The sequence below is a fragment of the Lissotriton vulgaris genome, chromosome 6 (assembly GCF_964263255.1).
Source record: "Lissotriton vulgaris chromosome 6, aLisVul1.2, whole genome shotgun sequence".
NCBI lineage: Eukaryota > Metazoa > Chordata > Amphibia > Caudata > Salamandridae > Lissotriton > Lissotriton vulgaris.
Window position 1 is genome coordinate 1,170,574,361 of NC_141694.1, and position 21,786 is coordinate 1,170,596,146.

At 42.7% G+C, this 21,786-nt stretch overlaps 1 protein-coding gene across 1 annotated transcript in view; it reads left to right on the forward strand.

The window, feature by feature from the left end:
* The first annotated feature begins 11,079 nt into the window (after positions 1-11,079).
* Positions 11,080-21,786, forward strand: part of LOC147708592 (uncharacterized) — a 122,700-nt gene continuing 111,993 nt past the window's right edge. The window contains exon 1 of the mRNA XM_086927265.1: positions 11,080-11,327. Within this exon, the coding sequence (XP_086783391.1) occupies positions 11,304-11,327 (24 nt within the window). The 5' untranslated portion in view covers positions 11,080-11,303. The remainder of the gene's footprint in view (positions 11,328-21,786) is intronic.

The window sequence follows — 21,786 nt, forward strand, 5'->3', positions numbered from 1 at the left end:
CCCTGCTGGGTGTCTGGACTCCCTCATCCCGGACCTCCCGACCTCCAAGGGCGAGGGTCCGGACATCAAAGGAGACCAGACCTATAACTGGGGCAGCTCCAGAGCAAGAAGGCAGTTGTATCCTGGAGTCGAGAGACACCTTGAAGAACTCATCCCTGACGGACTGCTGGCGCTGCCGCAGCCCTGCCTTGTGAACCACCTCTGAAGCCTGCTGGCGCAGCCGCGGCCCTCTGCAACGTGCACCTTCGTCTGGACCTGCTGGCGCTGCCGCGGCCCATCCTTGTGAACCATCGCTCTTGCCTGCTGGCGCTGCCGCGGCCCCTCTGCAAAGAAGTCATCATCATAGCCTGCTGGCGCTGCCGCGGCCCGTCGTACTGAGAACCATCGTCCTAGCCTGCTGGCGCTGCCGCGGCCCTCCTTGCCGAGACTTTTCATCCTAGCCTGCTGGCGCTGCCGCAGCCCGACCTTTCAGACCTCCGAGCTCGAGGATTGTGAGCACCTTCTGGCCGCCCTGGTACCGGACCGGTACCCCAAGACTGTCCCGCTACCCCTTTCCCTACAGAGACTAGAATTGGGAGGATCCTCGTGTCCTGCCCCCACTGTATCGTTGATAACCTTGCCTCAAGAATCCTATATAAAGTGTGCAGATCTTATCCTTGTGTGGTGTCCATTTGTGGGGGGGAAGTTACTTGTCTGTACGATCGCCGGCTTTGGTCCTCACCGGAGGCCTCTCCCCCTGTGCTCGGCCGACCCTCCAGGTCCCCGTCTAACAAGGAAGTGTTCTGACGTTTGTGACTGGAGTTGCACTGGCACTAGCTAGTGGGTAAGAATAATTCCTGAGCACACCCTAACCAAAGGGGTAAGAGTTCCCAGGACCAAACCTACCCATTTGGGCATTTTCAAGATGTCAAAAGTCTTCAGCTGCACACTCATATTGGGCTTTCAGGGCTGGGGGAATGTGTGGGGAGTATACTATAGCAATTCTGGTGCCCTCCCACATCTAACACTAAATTCCAGTTTGTATCAGGTATTGTATCTACAACAAACCCAGAGACAGTAGTCTGGTAAGACAAATGCAGGGATTCCCAAGAATTGTCTCTCATTTTAAGTGTGTCCCAAGGATTATATGTAAACCCAGAGACAGGAGTCAGTAGGACAAAAGCAGAACCCTTCAACAACTAACAGTAGATTCACAAGAATTGTCTTGGCATCCTGTTCTCTTCTCTTTCAAGTATGTCCCAAATGTTATTGACGAACCCAGCAGCTCCTAGACTTGTGTCACCCAAAGTAAGATACAGAAATATAATCATTTTAAAAATTCACCGCTGAGCACAGTTAAAATAAAGTAGCTAAGACTTATGTGAGGAGGATGCCCTGCTTACACGGTTGTGTGTGTGTGTGTTGTGTGGTTGTATGTGTGTTGTGTGGTTGTGTGTGTGTGTGGTTGTGTGTGTGTGTTGTGTGGTTGTGTGGGGTGTGTGAGTGTGTGTTTAGTTGTGTGTGCGGTTGTGTGTGTGCGGTTGTGTGTATGTGGTTGTGTGTGGTTGTGTGTGTGTGTAGTTGTGTGTGTGTGGTTGTATGTGGTTGTGGTTGTGTGTGTGCTTTTGTGGTTGTGTGTGTGGTTGGGTTTGGTTGTGTGTGGTTGTGTGTGCTTGTGGTTGTGTGTGTGTGCATGTGGTGTTGTGTGTGTATGGTTGTGTATGTGGTTGTGTGTGCGGTTGTGTGTGTGTGGTTGTGTGTGTGGTTGTGGGTGATTGTATGTGTGTGTGTGGTTGGGTGTGTGATTGTGTGTTTGTGTGTGGTTGGGTATGGTTGTGTGTTGTTGTGTGTGTGGTTGTGTGTGTGTGTGGTTGTGCGTGTGGTTGTGTGTGAGGTTGTGGTTGTGTGTGTCAGGCTAACTCAGCCATTCATCCTTTTGAGGTCAATAACTGGGTTTTCTCAAATTGGTTAACAGTAACCCCTGTTGTTTAGAGCACTTAGGAACGGTAAAAAAAACTGCAGTTTGAAGCGGTTTTAAACAAACGTTATTCTGTTCTTTGAGATGATCTTCAAATGATTGAAGGCTGATGAAGTATTTCTGAAGGTGCCTTGAAGGCGACGGGAGAGCTTCATCTTTTATTCCTTGGCAGATGAAGTTTGCAGAGGTCACTCTTGAGGAATAGAATACCTGATCTTACTGCAAGAGTAGAATGGATGCCCTGCATTCAGTGTGCTGCAAACTCTTTACTGCTAAGGCAGGCCTGCAGCAAGGCAGTCATGTAAAAGAGGTTGGGGCCACAGCTAAAAAAATAACATTTAAACACAAGAGATGTGGTAACTGTTAGGATAAGAGCGCTCAGCAGGTAAAGGGTTTTCACACATCAATTTATCAGAAATGGTGCTTAAATGAAAGCAAGTCGGTTACCACGACAAGATAAAGTGCTATAAAATAGCTCAGACAAAGTCAATAATTTCCATCGAGCACTCAATAGTCCATAAACGAAAACTATTTCAAGTAATGCAATAGTAGTTTTAATCTTGAAATATTTCAATTCTTTTCTTCATTGAAATGTAATCTTCAATATAGTCTTCAAACTGTGCAGCCAACACGTGTTTCGTCTAGTCTGATTCGACTAATGACTTCCTCAGGGCTGCAACCCAAAACAAAGTATAATCGCTATTATAATACTATATCAATATTCGATATAACAAAGTAATCTATTAAATAAACCTCGGTCTGCAGGGAAACATCCCAAAGCCAAACAAGTGCTTAAAAAGGTATGTAATATGATATAGTGCTTACCACCAAGTAAAAGCTTGGAATCACTAAAGTGTTCATAAGGTTACCAGAGTATGGATCATTGGGAAATTATAGTATCTCCTCATCTATTTAATTATCACAAAAGAGAGTATAGTCTAATTAGGGGTTAGTATCAAACAGAGAAAACGACCATGTTAAAGAACGTCATACCTATATGCCTCCTCGTTGTGCCAATCCTATCCAATGTTGTCCATATGTCAAAGTAAATCCAATCTACAAAATTATATAATGGTCAACAGTTGTCTTATAAGTTATAACCTGTCCGTATCATAATATCGAGGTGTTAGTAAACGTGGGCACAATCAACTCTCTTACCTTTCTATCGTAGTTATTTACCCATATTAAGGGCTATATTCATAGGTGATGGTATCCGTCACCTGAAATAATATCAAAATCTTTAAGTCAGAATTAAGGATTCTATAATGTTATGCTGTTTTAAGTGTTTTTGGTATTGTCTCGATTAAGCCCGATATCGGTCCTCACCTCGTAGGAGTTATTCCTCGCTTCGGATCGCGTCTCGTCGTATCGGCGTCCTAGTATGGCGCCATCTTACTATTCTTATTTATACTTGTTTGATGACGGGATGCGCCATATTGGTAATACTCGATGGTTAAAACTGATGTATATGCTCAAGTTAGTATCAATTTTGTTATAAAATCATATTAAGTAATAAGTAGTGATATAATTATCACGTTCTGAAATATATTTTATATTTAGTATTAATTTATCGATCTATTGTGCGGTCTAAATCGTCGATCAAAATTAATTATCAATCATCAGAATCTGACAGATAATTTATCTGTCTCATAGTAGATAATCTTATTCAGACTTAAAACTAAATGAGGCTTATTAAAAATCAAACCTGGTGAAGTGAACGTAATTACGATATTGTGTCCGCCATTTTGGAACAGTCAAACTTTAAATACGCTCCTATCGAAATTGCCATCATAGATTGCCTATGGAAGTACATATTATAATACTAGCCGCTCATGATCAGTCCATTGAGTATACTGAACTCGATAAAACAGTACTTGGTCAGAATACAATATTAGTATTAATATTATTAGTGTTTTACTAGTATAAGGCATCCTGTAACGTCTATATAAATCTAAATTTAAGATGAGTATTTAATATAAATTGTCGCAATATAATGATTGGCGCTACGTTAAGGTACACAAGTAATCAGCTCCTCTGCATCGTCAAAAAGTCTGATTAACGAGTACATGCAGGAGTATAGGAGGATTCAGGTTTGGAAAAGGAGAGTAAAGTAATGAAATCTACATGTTAACTTATTACAGCATCTTATATATAGATGACTTGAATTAAATAACACAGTTTTTTTTTTTTTTTTTTTTTTAATTTTTTTTGTCCTCATTAGCCTTTACGCCACCCATTTCTAACCAAACGATACCGCCTATGGGTTTTTTTATCTCATATACCGGGACCATTAACAACCTCACTAGTAGTGTCAGTCCATGACCGCCTCTTTATATATGCCACCCTTTGTAGGAGGTTGGTACATGGATGAACTCCACCGTCACGTTGAAAAAGCACCGCCGGCGAGATAGGCCAAGACCTTAATCATTGGACTGAAATTACTTACAAATCCACCTATCCCTTTACTCTAAAAGAAACACTCATCTCCCAAAGTGTACCAAAAATAATGTCCAAAATTTGGATTTAACTTTTGTCGGACCCAGAGTATCCATTTTAGCTGTGAATCTCATAGCTCGCAACCAGTCTAAAATCCCGGGAGATAAAGAGGAGACCCAAAGTTTACATATCTCTCTGCGGGCCAAGAGTATCCCATAAAATACAAGTTTAGCTTTATCATCTATGCTTTTTATCTGCAAATTCAACCTTCCAGTTATAATAAGTTCAGGGCTTACCTTGACAGTCTGGTCGATAGCTTGGGATAAACAGCTACTTACTTCCTCCCAAAACTCTTTAATATTTGGACACTCCACGAACATGTGTATATCTTTCTCATTGGGACTTCTGCACTTTGGGCATTCCACCAGCCCTCCAGGCTTGAACTTTGAAAGTCTATATGGAGACCAATACGCTCTGTGGAGTGTAAAAAGATGATTTCGCCTTAAATTTGCGGGTTTGACAACTTTATACAACATAGCCATAGTTACTTGCCATTGAGTGTCAGATGCGATGTCCGGCAAGCAATCACTCCACAGCGTTTCTGGCAGTATAAACTGACCATCCGTCGTCTCCAATATTGACCAGTACCAGAGTCCTACTTCTTTTTTATACACTTGGCTTGAGTGGATCTTCTCTTCCAATTCATTCTGAAGTCCCACGATAGATCTCGTCTCTCATGGACTAAGATAAGGAGAAAACTGCTTAAAGGGGGGCTGTCAGCCCCGGATTTTCAGTTATATTGTTGGGCTTTTCAGTTGAAAAATCTTAGAATTCTTGTAAATACTCCACCGACTTCGGGTATTGGTGTATTGTTGGCAGTAATGCTAAAAAGCTGCCAATATAAGGAATCTGGTTTTCTTTGTAAATTTGCGGATCCAAAGTATTTTAAAAAAGTGCGTCTTAAGCTGCTGCGGGAAGCAGCGGAACTTTGGTACTGGATTAGGAGGATATTAAAAATCCCCTATTATGGGTATTATACTTCCATTTGGGACAGCCCAGGATCTCCTGCTTGGACTAAAGATGCATTAGCTATTCCTCTAAGAACGGCAGGGGTAGAAATATGGGGACATCTTTTTCCGGATGGAAAGCTGGTTGGGTGGAGTCAGGGAGTGGACATCTGGGGGCAGGCTATATCGAAATTTAAATATCTGCAAATCCATAGTTGGGCTGGTAAAGCTGAAACTATCGTGGGACTTCAGAATTAAATAACACAGTTTTATGCAGTTAATAAAATATTTCAGCATCAACGAGAAACTCGTTATGAACATAAGGATAACCATTTGTCCAATTAAAACATCACGCAAATGACAGTTCATTATAACAAACATTACAGATAATTGCGTAAAGTTATCACGAGTTACAGCAAATCAGGTCATCTCATATAATATATACATTCACTCATTTCCCAGGAAGAATTCATACTCATTATCGACATTAAGTCCCTTCTCTACAGCCTTAAGTTTTATTAGCCAAGTCACTTCCTTTCTCCGAAGTGTTAAAATCCTATTCCCACCTCTAGGTTCAGGACCTACATGATCAATACCATGATAGCTAAATATGTGTTTCTCTCTCTCATGTGAATTCCTAATCAGATGTGCTGCAGTGGGATAGCGAGTATCACCTTGCTTGATTGCTCTGAAATGTTCAGCCATCCTGTCTTTGAGTCTTCTCTTGGTACTTCCAACATATATCTTTCCACAGCTACATGCAATGATATAGACCACAAAGGTTGTGTCACAATTTATAAACTTGTCTATAACAAATTCTCCTGTGTCATTATAGTTGAAAGTAACCACCTTTTTCTTAGCCCATCTGCATGAAGAGCATTTACCACATTTGTGGAAACCCCTAAATCCAGAGAGCCAATCTCTGTTCACATGTTTCTTAGGGTAGCTAGGACTTAATACGTTAGTTAGTGTCAAACCCTTCCTGAATGTCACAGAAGGGTATTTATTAATGAACGGTACAAGATCTTGGTCAAGCATCAAAAGATGCCAATGTCTTTTGAGAATTGAATACAGTTTAGGGCTTTCTGTGCTGTAATGAGTAATCATTCTCACCCTAACTTCAGTATCCTTCTCGGTATTTGCAGGCTTGACTTTTAGTGTATCTTTACGTTTAAGTTTAAGGGCTCTGGTTACCGCCATATCGATCACTTTTTTGTCATAGCCTCTTCTAGCAAAGCGGCATGAAATGTCTTTAATATTTGTTTCGAAGTCTCGATCTGAGGAACAGTTTCGCCTGGCTCTCACCATCTCACCATAGGGTATTGCTTTTAATTGATTATTAGGGTGACAGCTTTTGGCATGAAGAACTGCATTGCAACTGGTTGGTTTCCTATACATTCGACTTTTGAGATGGCCTTCTTCAACAAATAACTCAATATCCAGGAAGGTTATTTTCTCGAAGTCATATTGAGTTGTAAATTTAAGATTATAGGTGTTCTCATTAAGGTAGTCAAAGAAACCCTTCAGTTGTTCAACTGACCCTGTCCAGATTAGGAGACAGTCGTCGATGAATCGACCCCAGTAATGAATATACTGGATCCATTCTCTGTTAGCGATCCCCCAGATTCGCTCCGCCCTGAACCACCCCATAAAGAGGTTAGCTAAAGACGGAGCAAATTTGGCTCCCATCGCTGTCCCGAGCTCCTGTCGGTACCAGTTGCCATCAAATAGAAAAACATTATTTTTGAGGACTAGTTCCGTCATCTGTAATAACATTTGTGAATGGTCATAGAGTTCAGCCGCTCTTTTACTCAAGAAAAGGTCTAGTGCTTTGATACCCAAGTCATGTTCTATATTCGAATAAAGGGATACTACATCAAGGGTAGCTAGTATCATCCCATTGTCCCATGCCATATCATCCAGTATATTCAAAATGAACTTAGTATCTTCAACAAAAGACGGTAAATTATACACAAACTCTCTTAAAAAAGTATCTATGTATTCTGAAAGGTGTTCAGTCGGGCCACCTATGCCAGAGACAATAGGCCTCCCTGGAGGTCTGTACCGGCATTTATGGACCTTTGGTAAGGTATAGAGACATGGTGATTTCGGATAAGTAGTTAAAAGATAGAGGTATTCATCTCAATCTAATAGTGATAAGTCATACCATTCTTTAACTTTCCTGTTAATGGTCTCCATAACTGCTTTCATGGGACTTTTCTCTAATTTAACATAATATTGTCTGTCATTTAACTGAGATAAGACTTCATTATTGTAATCTATGGTGTTTTGGATTACAAGATTGCCCCCTTTGTCTGCCCTACGTATTTGTATGTCCTTATTATTCATCAGATCCCTAAGAGCTTTCCTTTCTCCAGGTGATAGATTATCCTCTCTTGGATTCAAATGTCTCTGCTGTTGGTAGTCTAACTCCCTATCTATATCTGTGCTCACTGCTTTAAAGAACACATCTATCGTGTTACCTTGAGCAAGTTGAGGAGTCCACTTAGATCGTAATTTAAGACCACTAAGACCACTATCTTGTGATTGGCACAACGAGGAGGCATATAGGTATGACGTTCTTTAACATGGTCGTTTTCTCTGTTTGATACTAACCCCTAATTAGACTATACTCTCTTTTGTGATAATTAAATAGATGAGGAGATACTATAATTTCCCAATGATCCATACTCTGGTAACCTTATGAACACTTTGGTGATTCCAAGCTTTTACTTGGTGGTAAGCACTATATCATATTACATACCTTTTTAAGCACTTGTTTGGCTTTGGGATGTTTCCCTGCAGACCGAGGTTTATTTAATAGATTACTTTGTTATATTGAATATTGATATAGTATTATAATAGCGATTATACTTTGTTTTGGGTTGCAGCCCTGAGGAAGTCATTAGTCGAATCAGACTAGACGAAACACGTGTTGGCTGCACAGTTTGAAGACTATATTGAAGATTACATTTCAATGAAGAAAAGAATTGAAATATTTCAAGATTAAAACTACTATTGCATTACTTGAAAAAGTTTTCGTTTATGGACTATTGAGTGCTCGATGGAAATTATTGACTTTAAAAAAATAACATGTTAATTGTATGCACGTCTCACCGCCTTCGAGGGTTTACACACGGACACTCATCAAATCAAATATTCCTTTTTATAGCACAATCTACCCATTTTGTAACACTGCGTGCGCCTCCAGTGCAGCGCAATTCAAACAGCTGAGTTTCCAGCACCTTTAATTATTTTTTTTATTTCCAATTTTATATAGCGCATACAAGATCCAAAAGGGTTTCTGAGCGCACTACACAGGAACAGTTACTTCTGCATGCAAGCAGTTTCTATGCGAACAGTTACCAAGGTTATAAGGTAAATAACAATTGACGTAGTTAAATATGAGCTTCACACACATGAACATAATGGTGGGTGATTTCTGGACACTTGATAGCTTTGCAAGTGCATGAGATAATAGAACACTTCCCAAGAGAGAAAGTTTAACACGTGCCTATCTAGAGGTACAGTTTTCTTTCCATTTGTTTTTAATTAAAAACGAATCAGTCAAACCTTTAAAATGACACTTTATACTCAGGAACCTCTGAATTTGTAATGAAAGGGAGTGGACGAATAGCCAACCAAGCTTTACAAAGGGAAACGCACTGTACTGTACCTTCGAGCTGCCAGACTGACCTTCCAGCACCACGGACACACCTTTGGTAGTTAATGAGCCAGTTCCTTTGGCATGCCCAGAACATCAAGGCGGCCGAAAGCGCCCCGAAAGAGGAGAAAGGAGGTGTGAGCGCAATTCGAGGTGACAATAAGGGTCGCGAGACGCGCTCTGTGGATGGGGAGGGGCGAGCAAGACAGAGGCAGAGCGAGAAAGCGATGCGGAGGAAGAGTGCAGTTGCAATTCAGAATGAATATCGCAACTGGCCAGTATGAATCTAATTATGGAATTACAAACTAAAAAGTAATTAAATCAAAGCAACTGAATCCTTTGATAATGAGTGTAAGTACCTACTCAGATCATATTTCATAGCACAGAACAAGTTAAGGCTTTCTTTTGTACCAAGAGCCAAACCGAATTCATTTGCAAATACCCTTAAAAGAATACAGTTAGGAAGCAGGACTCCAATCCTTTTTCATGACACTGACAAATAAACCAGTCTCAAAGTTAGAAATGCCAGTTACTGCAGAAGCGCGTTTAATAATTGTTACGTCCATTTAGCTGGGTATTCATTAACACAGAAGTAAAAGGTTTCCCAATGTCTCAAGAAAATATTTTCCATGTACTTAAATAAGTGATACCAGCAGACAAATGTTATACGTGTCAACTTCTAGTCGATGCCACCCTACAGGTAACTAACTGTATTAGCTGTAATACCAATGCGCATGCATAAATGTCCAACAACAGTAAATATAAAATAATGAACTTATGCAGCACAGGTAAAACATATAAAAGACGGCGCCAAACATGCGTTTAGAGTAGGTGAAATTACATAGCGCAAAAGTGGTTTTATTTGTTTAAGTAAAAGATGGTGGACCGAATAAAAGCGCCATGCAAACTGTGTGGGATTCCAAATCGTCAATAAAACAAGCAGAGACTGGTGGCACAGAGAAAGTGCACATAGGGCAGACGGGAATATGGTGATGCAGCAGTAAGGGGGTCAGTCAGGGACCAGGAAACGGACAGGGGGGGCCTCATTGGAAACATCATGGCAGTTAAAAAACAAGTTCGGGAGCGGCTTCCTTTGAAGTCTGATGGGGGTGGGGCGGGGGAGCGGCTTCCTTTGAAGTCTGATGCCGATGCTCAGACAAATGGTGGTGTGCGAGCGGCTTCCTTTCAAGTCTTATGGGGGGAGAGGGAGCAAATGGTGAACGCGCGGCCGGCGCACATGCACTGGCCATAATCCGCATTCCAAAGCCCTCTGGCAGCCTTTCATGTAGCCCCTACATAAGTCTCGCCGGAGCAATGCGCAAGCGCATTGGCTCAGCGAGACCTAAAACTTAGCCTCAGTAACCAGTTTACAAAGGTATGTAAACATGCAAATGGTTTTAAACACCTGTGAAAAACTCGGGCGTGACGGAGACAAGCCTCCAGACACTGCCAAGCCGAGACCCCAGCAACCCAGGCTGACAGACACGACGGGAAGGGTTTCGGTTTCGAGCTCTGGTACATGGCAAACGATGGACAAACCGAGAAACACATCAGTTCATTCTATATTTTCCTCCTCACTCGATTTAATTTCTGAGCAGCGCGTTCAATCTTTCAGTGAAAATCTACACTCTGCAGCTGTTTATACGGCGGTGCAACGGACAGGATGTACCTTTACGGCCAAAACCTCCCACTTTGGAACTGGAGAACAACGTTTAAACCCGGGCGTAGGATCAACATCCGGACAAATCATGTAATCTCACTCCTAAAAATAAAAATAATAAGACCTTGTGAAACGTGACTGGTGCAAATGTGGAGATCCTTGGACTTAGTTCACACAAAAACAATGGAAGATCACATTTTATATAAATTCTTCTTTACTGAGCATGCGCAAACACATCCAGGGTCTCGCACTGAGCATGCACCAGTAAGTGTCCCTTCCCAAGGGCATGCTCGCTCATGGCCGAATAAATCTTGAAGCTCTCATCACTAGAGCGATTCTATGCCCTGCGACCGGAGTTCCATCGGGAAGTATTCCTGGGGCGGAAGCCGTGCTTGCGTCCGACCTCCTTTGCTCTGTGTCTGCGAGTCTCCTGGGATCTGCTCGGGCTGTGCACGTATTATTTAATTTGATTCACCAGGAGGAAGCTGCGTGTTACAGGAAAGTTCTTTCATTCTCTGCGCTCTGACATCGAACGCTATCTGGAACAAATACAACGAAAAGCTGAAAATTAAGAAAACAATGTCACAGCGGGATCCAAATAAGGTTGGTTTTGCTGGGTAAATGATCCTCCCCCCCCCCCCCCCCCCCCCCCATCGCACAGGATATAAGCAGAGAACAGTTTGGCTTATCCGATCGCACAGGATATAAGCAGAGAACAGTGTCATAAGCCACTTACTGATACATATTTCCGAGACACTTATGAGTGTCTTCAGCAAGAAAAAAAAAGCAAATTATGCTGCATAGTGCGGCATATGTTGGGATAGCATTAAGAACGTGAACACTGTCCCAGTGAAGGTATCGCCTCATTAGTACCAGTTTGACATCCAAATATAGCAAGGTGGTCAGTCAATCTTTGTAAAGGCTGTTCAACTGCACGGCAAAACATGCTGTGGCTTTTCTTTAGTGACTTTTAATCCATTTGAGCTAGATGCCATTTTTTTGGGGTAAAACTGCAGACTATTCAATAGATGATGGAATATGTGGCAAATATTGTAAATCTATAATTATGTGGAAAGCACAGCAGCTGCAGAATGACTTAATTGCCTTTTTCCAGGAACAGGACTAAAAGAGAGGTTAAATCCGTTAAGGAAGGTGAAAAGTAGTCTGAGAAACATAGCTAATGTGAGACTGAGTTTTTTGCCTTGCATACATGGATGCCACTTCATCTTTCCCTCATGGCATGGGATAGTGAGTAGTGCATGCATGGCACTTTAAAGATGCTTATTGTTGATTTAGGGCATATTGTTACTAGGCTGAATGAAACTTTAGCCATGATATGTGCAGTCATATTGAATACTGTGAGAGATAATGTCCATAACTCTTGGAGAAGGATAGCTTAACTCGTTTACAGCTTAGTTCACAGGATTGGACACGTTTAGGGTGCTTAGATGAACTGCAAGGATTTGGTGTGGTCCATGAACAGATCGTTGGCAGGTCTGTTGTGTTTTCTTTGATTGCTTATGTTCTTAGGGGTTGTGTGTGTGTCTATGTGGGTACATGTGGGTGTGTCAATCTACATGAGTGTCTGTCTCATGCTGTAGGAGGGGGTGAGACCTTCTAAGTGACTAAAGGTCCCAGAAGTGCCATCTGTAGCATCCTCCCCAGCCCAGGTGCATGCAAATGAATATGCCACACATGGAGCTCTGTAACAGATGTCTTTATTCCTCAGAATACAGTCACAAACTGCACTCTCAGTACGTCATAACTATTCATCACCACATCTCTGAGCACGTTACGTAATTCCTCTGTTGGGTCCACCCAGAACCACAAGTGTCCTAGCGTGCAGTCTCACGACACTACATCCCCGTTAAGTAAAAAGTACAAACAACAGCCACATTACATGTCTTCAATAAGTCATCGAGGCGCTCGTCCTAATCGGCCAGATCGAGTGGTATGAGACTGTTGAGATACGCTCTTATTGTTCACCGATGGCACAGGTTCTGGTGCTTGATCTGTACTGTTAGGTGGGATTGACTCCTTCATGATTGCAGGAGCTGACGAACGTCGAGGTAAGCGCTCAAAGTGTGACAAGTCTGTGTGATGGATTTTCTGGGATGATGTACCATCACCATGCATCCTTTGTATCTCATAACCCTCAGACGATCGACTGCAAATGGAGTGTCTGTTTTCCGCCTTAGTTTCCTCTCGACCAGGACCCAGTCACCTTCAACGAAGACTGTTTCCGGAGCTCGTCAACACATATTGACATATGTTTCATCTTGCATTTTTGAGAAGTGTCTGTGACACAAACCTTTGCAGCACTCCAGAATCAGTCTACTGTCCTTTGTGGCAGTTTGGTTCCAATGGCTTTCTCAAATAGCACTGTGGCAGAACTCCCATCAGTTGTGAGTGAGGAGTTGAAGGATAAGCACAGAGGGTTCGACACAGGACCTGGTTTAATTCGATCCCCTCCATCGATGCTCACTAAATTACCCTTTGGAGTGTACCTATGACTCATTCCACAGCACCTTTGGGTTGGGGACACAGAGGTGTGCTCTTTTGATGCTTGAAATGTAGTCTGACTAGAAACTCCTTGAATTCTTTGCTATTGAACAGTGGACCATTGTCAGTTAGGAGACTGGTGCGGATACCCCACGCTGCAAAGATGAAATCCAGCCGCTTGATAACCTTGATATGGGTTTTTGATGATAGCTCCTCTACTAAAGGCAAGCGTGAATACTCATCAGTTACTGTCATGAGATGATGTCAGTTTCTTAAGGACTTAAGGAAATCAACTGCAACTCTTCCCCAAACGTGCAGGAAAGTCAGACATTGTCAATGGATGCTGCATCACTGTGAGGGAAAGCAGTTGCAAAGATGGCACTCTTAGTTCCCTCTCCAACCACTCATCTAGGCATGGGAACCACACTTGGTCTCTTAGGGCTCTCTTGTGTGATACAATGCTACACTGTTCTTCATGGGCTAGTTCAATGACTTGTATGATGATTCTGAAGCCTCTCAATACAACACCGTCCTTGGTAACAGACAGTTCATCCTGTTCATTTTTTAAATATTTGAAATTCGACATCGTCAGCAAAAGGTTGAGCATTCTTCTTCCATGCTTGAGTTGAAATGATGTATTTGAGGATAAGCTTGTTCTTATCGGCATTAACAGCAGCAATAATCTGTTCATTGGATAGGGCTGCTGCATGCTGGAACTCATAATAAAGTTAATGTACTCCTCGGCCATTTTGGATGTCGAACTGTGACAATGTAGCGGTACTCGTGAAAAGTAATCAGCAGGGTTCCGATCTTTAGTCGCAACTCCCACCTCTCCATGCAAGAGGACATCTTGGCTTTCAGGTTTCCAAAACTAGTGAGCAGTGCTTGGTGACCTGTAATGATAGTGAAAGGTTTCCCGTATTGAAACACATGAAAATGTTTGCAGGCCCACACTACAGCCAGACTCCTTCTCCAGCTGAGAATAGGCACGTTCTGTGTCAGACAGGCTTCGACTAGCATATGCCACAATGTGTCTCTGAGCATTCGAATGACCATTATGTTGAGCAAGGATTGCCTCCAGCCTCACCGGGCTCTTATCTTCTGTGATCTCAGTATTTTACTTGGGGTCAAAATAAGCCATCTTGGTTGCATTCTCAATCGCGTGTCCTATTCTTCTAAAGCTTTAATCACATTCAGCAGACTACTGGAAAGTGACATTTCTATGTGTCAAGTCTCTTAATGGGCCACTCACATTAGCAAAGTCGCATATGTACCTTGAGAAATAACTGGTTATGCCTAAGAAGGATCACAGCATGGTGACATCTTGTGGAGGGCAAGTAGCTGAAAGTGCTTGCAATTTAACTGGATCAGGAGTAATTTTCCCATTAGAGAATATGTGCCTAAAGAACTTAACATTGGTCTTGTGAAACTTGCACTTTGCTGCATACAGAGTGAGACCTCCATCAGCAAGTAACTGGCACACTTGTGTCAGAGCCTTGCCATGCTCCGTTTGCATTGCCCCAAATACCAGTAGATCATTACTGTAATTAAAAGCATGCTTGACAAATTGAATTATTTGACGTGGAACATCCTGACATTTTTCTGCAGCTAACAACACTCCAAAACCCAACCTTTTATATCTCGACAAACCAACATAAGTCAAAAAGTAGTGACGTACCCACAGTTCTCTCCCAACTACAGTTGATGGTATTTCCTGTTCAGATCAAGATGGGAGAAGATTTCGGCACCATTCAGTTGCATGATCATATCCTCTATGTGTGGACCAGGATGTCTTTCTCTTCCGATTTCTTTGTTTGCTTGGCGCATATCAACACAAATGCGTACTGCACCTCCACCACTGTCTTTTTTTTGGCACCACCACTATAGACTAGACCCATGGCATAGGACCGGTGGAGTGCTTAAATGAGTCATGCTTCAACAATGTTTCTAGTTCTTCTCAGTGGCTTCTTACAAGTGGAAAGCGATTCTGCAGTGCACCTGGGCAACAGCGCAAATGCCCTCATTAATATGAAGTTGCCCTTTTACTATCTTAAGCCTTCCTAGGCCATGAAACAGCAGGAACTGACTCCCACTTTCAGAATGAATGTGGAGGTTGTAATTGAGTAGGCATACCCTGGATAGAGTTACTTGAAGAACGTGGATTGGCTCTTGCACTGATACTGTACTGTGTTGCATTGACACTGTAAATGACCTTTGACTCTGTGAAACTTTAGAAGCAGCCCATATGTATACCTTGTGTTTGACAGGTTAAGGCATGGGACAGGAGACAGGCTATTAGACTTTTAGACTGGCTAGAAGCAGCCCATATGTATACCTCGTGTTTGACAGGTTAAGGCATGGCACAGGAGACAGGCTATTAGACTTTTAGACTGGCTTGATGGTAATTGACGCTCCACTGTCTATGATAAAAGTTATGGTGCAATAGATGAATTTTATTGTTGTCTTGAGACAGTGTCCAAATTAATTTAGTTGTTTTGTTCGGTGGTTTGCCTTTGTCTTTTGCTCTTCCTTGCAAGCAGCCAAACCTTCATGTGTGTGCCTGTCGTTCCTGGATCAATACCATAATCGCATATCCATCTTCTTCACTGTCCCTTGCTGATGAAGTTGAATAGCCTTTGTAGGATGAACATGACGAAGATCAACTTTGTCTGGTTTCTACTTGTCATAACTGATGTTGTTGTTTGGCCTTGTGGGTGTGGCGAGAATGCTTCTGGAACCTGGCACCATTTTTTTCTCCTCGCTGTGACGCATTTGGTTTCTCTTTCGCTTTGCAAACCATTACATAGTGGGGGGTTTCCCCGAAGCCTTTGCATGTCAGTCCCATGGCTGGACACTTACCTTTATGGGAAATAAAAACCCACATTAAAAACATAACATTTTCTTCTCTGTAGATGTCGACTTGCGTACATTAGCCTTGTGCCTGCTTTTCATGATTAACACTGATTCACCTTGCGCTATTCAAGCTTCCATATCAGCAGCCTGTCGATCTGCATGTTCTTCTGCCCTCATGACCATTAGCTCTTTCTCTAAACTGAGTGTCTCTCTCAACATGTGTCTTCTGAAAGACAACCATCAATGACTCTAAGGCACAAGGCTTCTTCATCATTGAATTCACTGAACTTGCAGTGTTTGATAAGAACGTCATCTCTCTCAACAAACTCATTCATCGTTTCATCAGCTTGTTGTCATGCTTGATTAAAAATGTACCTTTCATAGTCGACATTCGGCATCAGATTCAACTTGGCTTCCTTGATTTGACGGTATGATACTGCATCAGCTTGTGATATTTTCCTTACCACTTCTTTCACTCCATCACCAGCAAGGTTCATTAAGTACTTATGATTTATTGATTGCCTGTTTCTTCTAGTGCGTCCATTAAATCATCAAACGCCTCGATCCATAAAGTCCATGTAACCCCAATATTGTGCGTCTTGGTGGTGTTCAATTGCTGTGGTGGTTTTAGGAATGCGGCTCCCGTGTATTTTGTGTTTCTTTCTGCTGCCATGGAGAGCATCTGCTGTTCTAACAGCTTTTGCAGTGCACCTTAATGTGCACCTTTTTCAAGCACCGACCTTGTGCTTGGGCTGCATGCTTGCTTGGAGGTCGGCAAAGGCACCATCTTCTTTCTTGACGGTGAGTAACTGTTTTGTCTTTCGCACTTGGGCAGCGCTTCCTTTAGCTTTTTTAGCTTTTTGCATTGTACCTGATTGTGGCTGTCCTTAACGTTTCTTTAGGTCTCGGTCTGACGTGAGCAGCGCATGCGCTGTTCTCGTCATATGAGGGCTTCTTGAAATCAATACGATTCCAGAAGTCGCGTCTCAGCTCCGCCCCTAATTTCTATTGGCGTGTCTCATTTACCGTCATAGCTTATATTAAACGGAGACTTCTAATTGTAAATGAGGCTATTTAGTCCCTCCTGGTTGCCACCCTGTCCCTTTTTGGCCCCGCCCACCGGGATTGGATCGTTTACTTGGGGAGGGACAAGGCCTCCTTCAATTACTCGGTAAGTACTATATTTGACATTTGTTATTTAGTAAGTTACATGCGCGGTCCGCTTTAATTTTCGGGACTGCAACCACTATGTTTTGCATGTGCGGTACGCTTTCATTTTCGGGTCCGCGACCACTATATATATTTTTTTAAGCAATGCCTGCAACGTACATCGGCGCATTACTGACCCCCACTCCCCTTACAAACTCCATATGCTAGGGCGAATCACTTCATTTACCCAGCAGTGCACAGTATCTTTGTGTTTGTTTACGCTACTTGTGTTTGGCAGCTGCTTGAGACCATAGACAATACAGCGAAATCTCTCTGGCCGCTGGCGCCTAGAATTGCGCAGCTCTCCCCGTGATCTGATGCAAGGCAGTCTGCAGGTCTCTAACTTGCTCCCAGCAGTGCACAATATCTTTGTGTTTGTTTATGTACTTGTGTTTGGCAGCTGTTTGAGACCGTATGCACAAGGAAATCATGCGATGTGCCTCAGATCACATAAACTGTCCCAGTGGGGAGCAGAGAACACGTCTCGCTGGGGCACAACAGGGTGCAGATCTTGCTCTTGCGTACAATACAATACAGCGAGATCTCTCTGGCCGCCAGCGCCTAGAATTGCGCAGCTCTCCCCGTGATCTGATGCAAGGCATTCTGCAGATCTCTAACTTGCTCCCAGCAGTGCACAATATCTTTGTGTTTGTTTATGTACTTGTGTTTGGCAGCTGTTTGAGACCGTATGCACAAGGAAATCATGCGATGTGCCTCAGATCACATAAACTGTCCCAGTGGGGAGCAGAGAACACGTCTCGCTGGGGCACAACAGGGTGCAGATCTTGCTCTTGCGTACAATACAATACAGCGAGATCTCTCTGGCCGCCGGTGCCTAGAAGTGTGCAGCTCTCCCTGTGATCTGATGCAAGACAGTCTGCAGATCTCTCACTTGCTCCCAGCAGTGCACAGTATCTTTGTGTTTGTTTATGCTACTTGTGTTTGGCAGCTGTTTGAGACCATAGGCACAAGGAAATCATGCAATGTGCCCCAGATCACATAAACTGTCCCAGTGGGGAGCCTAGAACACGTCTCTTGCTTCTACAGGTAACATATAATCAACTTGACTCCAACCACTCCTATTAAAAAAATCAAAACAAATCTATAGAGCGACCATTGTTTCTAGACTATGTAACGATGCTAAATCCCACACAATACCAGCATTGTAAGCACAGTGAGTGGGGCTCCTTCTAATATCTTCTACACTGGTTAGTAGCATTATTAGTCACACAACAAGCTGACTTGCCTTTTGTAGCCTAATAATAGGTGTTACCACAAGACTGTGTATAATTTTTGTTATGACACTTAAATCTCGAGGAAACCCCTTGCATTGATTCACTCAGACTTAGATTAATTTCCTGGACTTTTTATGCTTGCGCTGACTCATAACTGTGTCTCGCACAAAACGTGGTTCAAGCAGAAATATCTCCAAGGAAATATTTCCCACGGCTGCCTGCGCTGCACAAGCATCATTCATTGTGGAAACCTGATGGACAGTGGTATCTTGCGAGCCTTTTGTACATGTGTGTATACCTTACATGTGTTTGCCTCATCTCTGGCTGGACAGTAGACAGCCGTGCCCGTGACGGTAAAGATACCTGACGTCATTTTTACTCAAGAGCAGAGGGTGAAAATGGGGATCATGCTGTAACAAGCATTGAAAATGCAAAAGGTCTCGCTGTGATTAAGTTAAAGCCATTTTCCTTGCTAATGGTTTTGTATAGCAAAGCAAATGGCTTTAACTTAATAAAAGGCGAGCCCTATTGCATTTTCAATGCTTGTTTTGTATTGAAGATGCCTCTATGTTATGGCGCAGTTCAATATTTCTCCTTTCAGCCTTGCCAGCAGATTCTGGCGGGCATTTAGAATGTGCTCCTCTGTAGGGCCTTCAACTTCTTCAACATCCGTGTCTGGGCTTGAGCGGGGCTTCGACTCCACATACGCCAACTTCATACTGCTTTGCTTCAACTTTGGGCACACGTGGCATGTACAAGCAGTTTGTACCATTGCAAACTCTCAGGGAAAGCAGTCTTGTTTCTTTGTAGCGTGTATCCCATACTCATCACCTGATATAGCGTCCTCCCCAGCCGGGAGCAAACCAATGATTATCAATCAGTCAAGGTTTGTAGAGCGCACTTTTCACCTGTGAGGGTCTCATAGCACTGGGAGAGGGGGTATGAGCAACTCTATTGGTCACTCAAAAAGCCAGGTTTTGAGGTCCTTTCTGAACTGGTGCAGTGTATGGCTTCGTCGGATGTGAAGGGGGAGTTAGTTCCAGGCCGTGGCTGTGAGGTAGGAGAAATATCTGCCTCCTGCCCTGGTCCTGTGGAAGGGAGGGATGGTGGCTAGGCCGGGTTCGGCAGAGCGGAGGTTTCTCTTGGGTGTGTGGAAGAAGATTAGTTTTTTGAGGTACTGGGGTCTGGTGTTGTGGAAGGCTTTGTAGGTGTGTATGAGCAGTTTGATGCTTATTCTTCTTTCAACGGGAGCCAGTGGAGGTCACGGAGATTTTGGATGATGCACATAGGCGGGTTTCTCTGAGACCAGAACCATAGACTTCTCAATGCTTCTAATTCATTTTAAGACCACCCGCTCTTCTGAAACCCAAAGTATTCCAACAAGCCTTTTATGCTACTCCAACTAGAAAATGCATCAACCATTTAATTATAGAGGTGGGAATCTCTCTCTTTTTATAGGTGGGCTCACAGTTCCCAAACACCACAGAGCTTAACACAGTTCTTAGACGCCTTATGTTTTCCCAAAAAGTATATTTTGTAGAGATATATATTTATTGAATTTTCCTTATTATTCCGAACAAATTCTTAACAAAAATACACACAAATGTACATAACATCCATTGGTCTGTTCAAGTGCCATTCACATTCTGCTTCCGCCCACAACAGCATTCAGCATGGGGCACTCGGACAGCCTACTTCAGCCATTGGCTCTCTTCACTGTATCGGCATTTCGCTGGTGCACTTCTGCACACTTGCCACTTTGTTGCTAGTGTACCATTTCCACTTTCATTTTGTGTGTTTATTTACTGGTGTGTCTTTTTTGTGTTCTTTTTTTTTTAAACATTCAGGCCACTTTTAGATGGCAGCATCTTTATATGTTATTGCTATTACACCTTCAATGGCTACTGCGTACGTTTGCAAAAAGAAAGATATGAAATAAAACATTGCAGGCTTGCCAAGTTACGAGCAGTAGGCTTTGCCACTGCTTGTTCTTTTATTGGTCCTTACCACCTCATTGTTACTTATAATGGCTATTACAAAAGCATGTCATATAAAAAATACAGGGTTCTATTTTCAAGACTCCTACCTGAAAATCCGGTACTTGCCTCTAGTCTTAGACCTGTGATTTGCATACACTTCCTAAGGCCTCCGCTAGGTCTCAAAGAAATCCATGAGCATTAATGAGAAGCTGCAACATTTGCTCGTATTATCAAGCATAAACAATTCCGCAGGTGAAATCCATGTATTTTCACATGCTTTAATGTCTCACCAAAGTAATTTTGCACTTACTTTTGTATTTAACTTTTCCACATGGAAAATATTGTTCCTTTTTAGAGAACGCATTTTACCTATACCTGCACCATGTTTGGGAAGATTCACTGTAATCCCGCCCTGGCATTGACCGGAGTAAATCTGTACTCGATTATTAATTGGTGATTGGTTCTTACACATTTTTGTTTACTCATCTACATGTTACATTATACACATTTTGGATAGTTGTTTAGTCTGGCTCCCCCTATGTAGTTTATAGGGCTAAGGCATCTGAGATCTGAGGCACGAAAGCGGCTGATCACAACACAATTTTGCCTTGCGCAGCAAAAGACACTCTCTTTGCGTTACAGGGTGTGCTTCAGTGCACTCGCACCACAAAGCATATTTTTTTCGATATAGTTGTAATATGTCCCTCATGAATATTTATAAGGCAGGATTCGCATTGTAACCCCTTGCAAAAACTAGTAAGTGCTGGGTTGGAGACCTGCATGGGACAGATGACCTGCATCGGGGCATTTTCATTCACAATGCCACAAACAGTGGCATATTGTGAATGAAACCTAATACTAATAGCTTAAACTCTCATAAATGCTAGACCTATTGCATTGCAATAAAGGGACTTCTGGACCGCTTGTTAGGTTTAAATATCAGAGGAAGAGACCGACCTGTGACGTCTTCAAATTAGTGATAAATAGTACAGTGAAGAATATGTGTAAGTGTTGTAATTTACTCAGACACAAAGTGTGAAGTGAGAGTTACATATATTCCGAGCTATAAACTCTAGCAAAGCGCTCGAACACATTGTGCTCTGTGATTACACTGTCATAGCTCAGGAGGAAGAGCAGCGGGGGGCTATTTCCTGTCTTCTCCGTGATTTGAGTGTGCAGCGTGGCATTGCATTATGTCATTGCTATCTTTAGCCTAATAAAAACACTCCAGCTGAAGTAAGGCCCTGGCTTCACCTCCTGGGGCAGTGCGGACTGTGCTCTATG